This window comes from Magnolia sinica, chromosome 4 (assembly GCF_029962835.1).
Source record: "Magnolia sinica isolate HGM2019 chromosome 4, MsV1, whole genome shotgun sequence".
NCBI lineage: Eukaryota > Viridiplantae > Streptophyta > Magnoliopsida > Magnoliales > Magnoliaceae > Magnolia > Magnolia sinica.
This window is the reverse complement of record NC_080576.1, coordinates 32879232-32889725: the sequence shown is the minus strand read 5'-3', so window position 1 is coordinate 32889725 and position 10494 is coordinate 32879232. Positions and strand designations below refer to the sequence as shown.

Genomic DNA, 10494 nt, shown 5'->3' with positions numbered 1-10494 from the left:
CACACCATTCTACTTTGGTGTATCCTTTATTGTGTTACGCCTCACAATCCCCTCATTCTTGCAATACTGATTAGATTTCTTGGAAGTAAGCTCTTCACTGTCGTTTATCATCAAAATTTTTAACTTTCGTCATGTCTGCTTTTTTACCATTGCCTTCCATACCTTGAAAGTAACGAAACATCAGATTTATGTTTAATGAAATAAGCACACTTATTTCTAGAGAATTCGTTAATAAATGCGATAAAGAATAATGACCTTAATCCATAAACAATGGGCGGCGGCTCCCACACATCTGAGTGCACATACTCAAGTTGTCCTTTACTAACATGTTTTTTGGTTTTAAAAGAAAACCTTAATTATTTTCTGTATATGTAATGCTCAAATATATATATATATATATATATATATATATATATATATATATATATATATATATATATGTATATATATCAAAACTTTTAAAACTAGGAATCAAACCACGATCAAGAAGTATCTTTATACCGCGCTCACTCATATGGCCTAGGCACGTGTGCTACACACGTGCTAATGTGTATTTCGCTACAGACACAACAGCTCCACTCGATATAGTGTTCCCGATCAACCGGTAAAGGTTTTTGCTCTGTTGTGCCTTTATAACAGTGACTGCCCCTTTAAATACTTTCAGAACACCTTCATAACCGACGAATTTGCATCCGAGTGCCTCAAGAGATGCTAGAGATATCATATTCTTCTTTAAGTTAGGAATGTGCCTCACATCTGTTAGAGTATACTCCACTCCATCATACATTCTAATGTGAATCGAACTAATTCTTATCATCTTACATGCACAATTGTTGTCCATAAGAACCAGGTCACCATCATACTCGCTATATGTGGTGAAGTAACTCTGAAGAGGACACATTTGGTACAATGTCCCTATATCAAAAAGCCACTCGTTATATAAGTGTCCAACCTTGGACAAAGACAATACGTCACAACCACTCGTGCCTTTACTAGATTTCCTTGAATTGAAGTACTCCTTCGAAAAATCATTTGATTTCTCATTCTTTTGGGTTTTATAATTTGTACGCTCCTTCATATGTTATGTCCTTTCACAATTCTAACATTTCAACTTTCCTTTACCCTTCGACTTAGACATCGATTGTGACTTCCCCTTCTCTCACTCAACGTTCTTCCCAAGCAACCAGTGTACCCGTAGAAGTATATTTTCCACCATTATTCCTTCTCAACTACTTCAATTAAATGGATGAGATAACAGTATCAAAGTCCAAGGTATCCCTACTATGGCATAGAGTATCCACGGGATACTCATAGGAATTCAGAAGAGAAGTCAACAAAATTAGGAATTTGTCTTCTTCATCAAGCTTCACCTTCATACTTATCAGTTTACAAATTAGTTTGTTGAAGGCATTAATGCGCTCAGAGAGATCCGACCCTTTCGTCATCTTCAGATTGTATAATTGTGTCTTGATATATAAATAATTGGAGAGTACTGACTTCGTCATGTAAATCTTCTCCAGCTTCGTCCATAGGCCCATGATAGTCATCTCATTAATAATATTATAAAGAACTTCTTCGTCCAAGCACAATTGAATTGCGCTAATCATCATTTGATCAAGTTTATTAAAATCTCTTCCTTCTTCGATTCAGGATGTTTCACTTTGTTAAGGAGTGCTTACTATAACCCTTGTTAAATTATGAGAGTTTTCATCTTTAATCTCCATAATTCAAAATTTTTTTTACGAGTGAATTTCTTTATTCGAACTTCACATTCAATTCCTTTGATGCTATGTCTTTGATTCAATTTGAAAACCCAATATATGCTCTAATACCACTTGTTGGGGATGCGATAAACCCTTACATGACTTGTCTGGTGCGGAAGCAACCTTAGACGGAATCACATAACATAATAGGGAAAGAAAAATTCAAACAACCATAAAACACACGATTTTTATGTGGAAAAACCCTTGCAGAAAAAAATGATGGCACCACGCGACAGACAATGAAATTACATGGAATAGTCTAGCATGGCGTGTGTGGAAGTTTAACAGAGCTATAAAATTATGGCTAATTCCTATATGGATGGTGATTAGAACAAATTAAAAATTTCTTGCCTAATTAAAATAATTTACCAAGTAAACTAATCAAGAAAAATCAACACTAAGGCTTTCAAGCCAAAGCGGGTCCAATCACATAGACTATAAGAGATATGCCAATTAAGCAATAGTTTATAAGTGATAATGAACTTGTGTGCTAAACAAGTCAAGTACCTAGCATATAATCTAACTTATGCATTCAAATAATTCAATCAATCGATCACATAAGTATTGATAGAAATGTACGCAATGCATAATTGTAAGCACAAGTATATATAGTGATTCGATTTCCCTACTCCACTCTTAATGGACGCACTCTCTTCGAGTGTACTGGTATTTACTATCTTAGGAGTTTTTAATAGGTTCACCCCTAACTTTTATAAGCCCACACTTCCGTCGGAGGCCTACACAAGGTCTTATAAACGTACATTCTCGTCGAAGGCCTACACAAGTACTTGATATATGTACACTCTCAGCAGAGGCCTACACAAGGACTTGACACACGTACACTCCCATCGAAGGCCTACACAGGGACTTGACAAACATACACTCCCGTCAGAGGCCTACACAAGATTTACATGTACTCACCCGTGTTGGTAGCGATATGGTCCTACACAAGAACCTACGCACGTTTGGGTCACAAACTCTTTACTCAATCCTACATAAGGAGAGAGTATCTTAACTCTTATAATTGACAACTTGTCGGATTGAACCCCTTTGTAGCGCATTCTTGAGATACTTGATTGATGCTCTCCCATGCTTCAATAAGCTTCTCTTCTGCTCTCTTGATCTTTGAAGCTGATATTTTTCCTCTTCCTTGAATCGGATACCTTACACTTAATGCTCCAATAAGGCTACCAAGGTAATGAGAGTGGTTTGGTTAAATCTCCTACAACTAAAGGATTACGTAGTTTTCAAGTGGAGATTCACTTAAATGAGCATTTTAGAGGTTTAGAAGACAAAAGATTTGCCTATTAGATTGGTGTTTATCCTTTAAAGAGTACAAGGAAATAGGATTATCTCCATAAGAGGCCTGAAATGCTCATGAGAGTGATTAATCACATGCAAGATGGCTTGAATCCTTTTGAGTGAGAGCCTATAAGTGTTGCGAAGTATTGGAATATACTAGGGCTTCTAACTCAATAAAAAACTATCATTTTTTCCAATAACCAAATGGCCATTTTATAGAAAAAGATATTCAACGGATATAAAATGGCTAGTTAAAGGCTCTGTCGATAGGATTGAAAGGCCTTTCAATGGGATCGAAGGTCCTTCGATAGGATCGAACTTTCTGTCGATCCCATCGAGAAAATTCAATTTTTTTGGTATAATTGTTGGACTATTTCTTTAATCTCATCGAGCTGCTCTTTAATGCCATCAAGACCTATTGACAGACTGTCAATGGGATTGAGGATCACTCGAAAGCTGCTGTTTTAGGCTATGTATTTTATAACAGTTTAACACCTCATTTATCTTAACTTTTCATGTTTCAATTTGGCTCGTAAGGCTATGTGATGATTAATAAGGTTTATCTATAAAGGTTAAGATCATCTAAAGGCTAATGTTATTTTGGGTCTAAGGTTAGGGTCATAAAGGTACCTCATTTACTTGTTCTTCACTCCATAATACTCCATGTTATCTTGTGTCTTCAATCTTTAGTTTTCAAGGGCTTAACTGACTTGTTAACACATGGACTTAAACAAGGTGCACAAATAAGTGCACTAACAAACAATTCACTATAATGAGAAACTTAAAAGAGATGGAACAACTTATAGATAGAAAACCCTAGCTTTCTCCCTCAAAACCAGTTGACTCGTCCTTATATTACCCTAATCGTGAGATTACAAACATATTTATACATCCTGTACCCGATTAAAAATTGATCCCACACTTACCCGTGAAGTCCGGTTGGACTGGATAGAACTGAAGTGCAAATTTTCGGTCGAAAGCAGAATTTTCAGTTGAACTGAGGCAATTTTCAATCGAACCAAAAATTCCTCTGTTATATATTTAAAGCACTTGGTCAATAATATGTATGTCTTGTGTCCTATAAATATAACATTCTAATCCTTAATCAAGAAACACACACATTTTGAATGGAGAACATTGATTTTGTTCTGCTAAGTGTGCCTCACTCGATAAACAAATAGACTAGGAGAATTCTATTGTACCCTACTTTTTACAGTTCTTGAAATAACCAATTAGAAACAAACATGTGTTATTGCATTGGAAAGAAATAGCATGTGAAAGATCTTTAAAAATATTTAGAGCACTTTTCATGGAAGTACAACTGGCGCTGAGCCAGATGGTACACGTCATTTGATGATGGGGCACATCTGAAAAGCTCAAGAGATGGAAGGGGATCAAGTGGAAAAGAATGGTTAGAGGAACACGAAGAGATAGAAGGATCTGGAAGACTTACATAACAACGATTCAACTGCCATAGCCATTGAAATAAAGAAGAGAAATGCCTGAAGAGAAGTTGCAATAGAGATCTATAAATAATAAGAAGTTTAGCAAAGAAAATCGTCTCACACCAATCCAAAAAACCATTCAAATTTATCTTTCCTTATCATACTTAACCTCAATCCTAGGAGTGACGGTAATCTTTAGCTATAATCCAAGTCTATACTTTTGCGCTAGATGATTCTCAGTATTAATACAATCACTTCATCTTTCACAAAGGCATCTTACTGTTGTTCCTTGCGATCGACCATAAGTATTTCCTTTTTGTTTGATTATTTCCGTTTATAAAAGTACTTTAGTAAGGCAAGGTGCAACCCATCTTTGGAGGAAGAACCCCACCCTCTGATAATCGTTCGATCTTCTTAGGTCTCGATCATATATGATCGCACTCGATGTGTCTGCCTATCTTGGCTCTTGAGGTCAAGTTGTTCAGTTTGAATCAAGCCGCACAATCAATTATGACACACCTGCACACATCTCACATGACTAAAAACAAACTGAGAGCTAACATTTTTTAGCATGCCCGATGAGACACCAAATTTTTAGTATAACATACTAGTGTAATATTAAAGCATGAGCCGAAGAGGTACTCATAATACTTTTGGAGTTAGAGGACCTCCTACACGAGATGAGGAGATGCAAGTGCAGCCAACGCTTGAGTTAAAACAAACTGAGAGCTAACATTTTTTAGCATGCCCGATGAGACACCAAATTTTTGATATAACATACTAGTGTAATATTAAAGCATGAGCCGAAGAGGTACTCATAATACTTTTGGAGTTAAAGGACTTCCTATACCAGATGAGGAGATGCAAGTGCAGCCAACGCTTGAGTTGTTGCCAAACCCAGTACCCAATCTTCCAAATCAAGACAATGCATCATCATCTCGGAGTAATTCACTAGAGATAATGTCAGTTAGGCTATGCAATATGCAAATGAGGATTCAACATATTGCAGAGCAGTCACGAGCTTGGGCTAAGCGGTCTTAAATTTAGGTTGAAACTTTCACCAGGTGGATGGCCAGTCAGATTGAGAGCTTAAATCAGATGATAACTATTTTTTGTTGAAAGAACACCTTCCATGCCTCAACAAACAGTGCCTTAGCCAACTATGCTATAGTAAACTATTGAGACTAGTTCTATTAGAAACCTAGTGCCAGTACCACCAATACCTCCCGTTCTTTTTCCATAATAGAACACACATCCTATTATAGTACAGGAAGTATGGAATATTCCTCCACCCATAGAGTTCGAACGATTCAAACGGGAAAACATAAATTTCATTCCTGAGGTTAGAAATCAGGGAATACACGGGGGCAGTATTCCTTAGGAATATCCCTCACAATTGGGAACAATACCTGGTAGGTCCGGAGCTAGCTCTTGTGGCCTAACCTCACCATTTGGACCGTGACCAAATTTTATAATTGGTTCAAGAGGTGGCAGGCCAAGTTCTTAGTCGAATTACAACTCTCGTCTACCATAAGCCTTAGCTGGAATGAATTAACCGATAATCTCTATTACCACGACCAAATTTGATGTTTTTCAATCAAGACAGCCGAGTTCGACCAAAATGGGCGACTTTGATATTTTTCGACTAAGATGGCCCGAATTTGATATATATATTTTTAAAATCAATATGACCGAGTTTGACCAAGATGGCCGAATTTGATATTTTTCAACTGAGATGGCCAAGTTTGACCAGGATGGACGAATTCGATGTTTTAGCTCAGTCGAGCATTCATATTTATTACATTGAACAATGAGACACCGTCGCTTTCACATTTTTGCCCAAAGGTGAAGTGACATGAGGGGCAATGTTGTACCATATTTCTGACCATTCCTGAAATAATCAATTTGATACAGACTTATGTCATTGCACTAGAAAGAAATAGCATGCAAAAGATCTTTAGAGATATTTGGAGCACTTTTCACGGAAGTACAACTAGCGTTGAGCTGGATGATATACATCATTTGATGATGGGGCTCGATCGAGAAGCTCAAGAGACGGAAGGTGATCGAGCGGAAAAGAATAGTTAAATGGACACAAAAAGACAAAAGAATCTTTACGACTAGCGTCAACGATCCAGTTGTTATAACCATTGAAATAAAGAAGAGAAACACCTAAAGAGAAGTTGTAATCGAGATATATAAGTAGTAAGAAGTTCAACAAAGCAAATCGTCTCATACTAATCCAACAAACTAATCAAATTTATCTTTCCTAATTATAATTAAGTTCTATCCTAGGAGTAGTAGTAATCTTTAGTGATAATCTTTAACTGTAATCCAAGTCTATGCATTTGTGCTAGACAATTTTTGGTATCAATACAATCACTTCATCTTTCAGAAAGACATCTTATTGTTGTTCCCTGCGATCAACCATAAGAATTTCCTTTTTATTTAACTGTTTCTGCTTATAAAAGTCATTTCGTACAGAAGGAAAGGTGTAACCCATGTTCAAAGAAAGAACCTTACCCTCCGACAATCGCCTGATCTTATTAATAACTATTTTGTGAGTGGCTAAATATGCAACCGATCTTCGTAAGTCTCGATCATATACGATCGCACTTGACGTATTTGCTAATCCTAGTTATTGGGGTCAACTTGTTCGGTTTAAATTGAGTCACACAATCGATTTTCGCTTGCCCACATACACCACACGTGACCAAAAACAAACCGTGACAAAAAACAAATCGAAAGCCAACACATTCAAGTCAGAAATAAGGTCTATATTAATTTTCATGTCGTGCAAGGTTAGGTTTTAGGTTGGGTTAGTCCCAAGATTGAGCTTCAGTCTCCTCTGCTAGCCTTTGCCGAGCTTGGCCCGGCTGTGCCATGGATCGTAAGTATGAGGCCCTCAAACCCAACCCATTGACACACCTACTTGCAAACCAATGCACTTGCCATATCTACCAATATAATGTACAAACCTTACATAATAGAAGACATGTTTGGATTACAACTAAGGGTCCACAATCTCTATTTTTATGGTTACTATTCATAAAGCTTAGGCGATAAGCGTGGCGCCACAAGTACTTCAACAGAGGTGGATTTGGTTTCACTTAGGCTCAAGCTCTTCATCACATCAATAAGCCCATTTGAGGCGACCGCCAGATCGAAGCCATGCAGCACACGAGCAAGCGCTAAGTGCATGACTTGGAGAGCAACCGATATCCCAGGGCATGATTGCCTACCCGACCGAAAAGGGATGTACTCAAAATGCTAGCCCCTAACATCTAAGTCGGCTTGGCTAGTGAGGAATCTCTCCGGTCGGAACTCAGAAGGGTCCAACCACACACGTGGGTCCTATTGTATCTTCCACATGTTCACCAGCACACGTGTGTCAGCTGGGACATGCCAGCCGGCTATTTGGCTTCCATGACCTCGCGTGGCACGGCAATTGGAGAGGCTGGACACATGCGCATTGTTTCTTTGATGATGGCTTGGAGGTATACCAGGTTCTTGATATCTGATTTGTCCACGTTCCTGTCTTTGCTAATGTTCATGTCCAGCTCATCTTGGGCCTTATTTAAGATGTGGTGATTGCTTGCCATATAGGAAAGGGCGCCTGCTAGGGAGACTGATGTGGTGTCTGTGCCACCTAGGATAAGCCCCTACCTTTGAAATTCAATATTATGAAAATAATAGCCATGGTGATAAGACCCACATTCTCTTCATTGTTGAATATGAACTATTGATCAATTTCATTTGGCGATCCATTAAATATCTATCTATTAATTATTTATAAAATCAAATCAATATATATTTAATTAAAATTCATTTAAAACTAATCTATGATTTTCATACTTTTATTTCAGTTCATTTTCCATGTGCATAACTTTTTAATGTTTGTGTATCAACCATCTTGCTTTACAGTTGTATAAAATTAGGTTATGTAATAAGGAAAGGATAGTGTAATTAAAGAGAGGTGGTTGATGTTTTCTACATTTCCAGATTTCCCAAGTACACTTTCATTTTGCGACAGTCCTTTTATGTCGGTAAATGAGCTTACCATGCATGTTGCCTTGATGATTGTATCAAGGTCATAACTTGTGAACTGGGCACCTTCCATGATCGACAACATCACATCCATGAAGTCCTGATTGTCGTTGTTCTCGTCGGAGAATCTCCTCCGTCGATGCTCCTCTAACCAACTTACAAGGACGGAGTTGAGTTCCTCCGCCGTCCTCCTCATGGTCCGCTTGTATCCATGCAAATCCAGCCACTCAACGAAAGGTAGCAAGTCCGATACGACCGACACCTTAAGTAAATAAAAAAACTGCGTAATCGCTTCTCGGAACCTCCTTAATTCCCTCGCTTTCACCCTCATCATGGCCATCAAAATTGAAGCATCGAAGCATCGCTTCCTGACAACCATCTTGAGCACTACATTGAGTGTCATGTCCCCACACCATTTCTTCAAATCAACTTTAGCTGAAAATCCATCTTTCTTCGCCCAAAGCCGGTGCAACTCCTTTATGCGCACAGCAATCTCCGTGGCGTGCACTTGCTTGAGCAACTCAAGCTGGCCGTTAGAGAGGAGTTGGAGAGTGGCGATCTTCCGAATCTCGCGCCAGTAAGGGCCATAAGGTGCAAAACCTAACATGGGATAGTTGTAGCCCATGTACCTTGTTGCCGACCTAGTGGGCCGCGATGAAAGGGCCTTGTCATTGATAGTTTAACACTCCTTTGCTACCTCCCAACTGTTCACAACAAGCATGCGGCGCATGCCGAGTTGGAGTATGAAGGCAGGCCCGTACTTATCAGCCATGGTACCGAGTTTCCGGTGGAGCGGCTCAGGGCCACCTAACAGATGGAGGTGACCCAATATGGGCCAACGACCCTTGGGCTCGGTTGGCCTCTTGCTATTGTGGGCCCATGTTAACCATAGATAGTAGACACTGGCTAAGGTAAAAAGCCCAACAATGGCTTGCAATTGTATAAGAAAATCCATGTTGTCTATGGCTGCCTCTTCTGCCCATTGTCCCGTTTTATATACAGAGGAAATGTAAACATGTAGCACTCGAGGATATACTCGGGTCTTTAGTTTGTACAAGTGGGGTCATGGTTCTTTGATCCTTGCCGTTGGTCTGGAGCGACCTGGAAAGAATAGAGTACGTCCAAATATAAAAGATTGGATTCTGCTAGAAGCAAGTTTGGATCGTTGATGTGTTTCTTCTTTATAACCATCTATTTGTGGGCCACAAATTGAAAGGTGGAGATGCAACTTTTGATGATATTCATTTGAAATGGGGTTGAGGTAAAATGGATCATTGACCTCGGCACTGAACCGTAGCTGCCCCTTGCACGTAAACTCGAATATCCTGTCCATATCATGAGGTCAAGGATACTGAAATGCATCCAACCACCTTTGGAAGTATCGGTAATTTGTTTTATCGATGGCCTTTACGGAACTTTCATTTGAAAAATTCAAAAGTACATGTATTCTTTAGATCTCAGGTCTCTGCAAGCAATTGGAGATATGGAAATAGTAGATTTTTTTTTTTTTTAAATTATTTATTTATTATTAATTTTTTTTTAACGGCCTCATAAAGTTAGAGATGAGCGTGAGTACAGCGAATATTTCAGATGGTACGGGCAGCATGGATTTACAGAGGATTAAGTGTTACCTTTGTTTGTTCTTTTTTTGGGAAGAGGATTAAGTGCGGCTCTAATCTTGTGGCCCACGTGTATTTATTGTATATCTGTTTTTTCAGATTACTTTTTGGAATGAATTAAAAAATGAATTGTATATCTGTTTTTTCAGATTATTTTTTGGGTTAGATCACACCTAGGAAACCTCTTAGGGTCCACGTAATACCCACCTTGATATTTATTTGCCACTTGGTAGACCGAAAATGTCAACTTAGTGTAAAATGATTTAGTTGATTTATAATATTATAAACTTTTCAATACTTAAATATTAAAGGTTCTCG

At 38.4% G+C, this 10494-nt stretch overlaps 1 protein-coding gene across 1 annotated transcript; it reads right to left on the bottom strand.

The window, feature by feature from the left end:
* Positions 1–532: 532 nt before the first annotated feature.
* On the bottom strand, positions 533–9182 carry LOC131244107 (cytochrome P450 CYP82D47-like). The gene is made up of 3 exons (XM_058243764.1): positions 8571–9182; positions 8014–8172; positions 533–886 (listed from the first exon to the last, which is right to left on the bottom strand). Exons 1-3 carry the CDS (start codon positions 9180–9182, stop codon positions 533–535), a joined length of 1125 nt encoding a protein of 374 aa, XP_058099747.1.
* Between the last annotated feature and the right edge of the window lie 1312 nt (positions 9183–10494).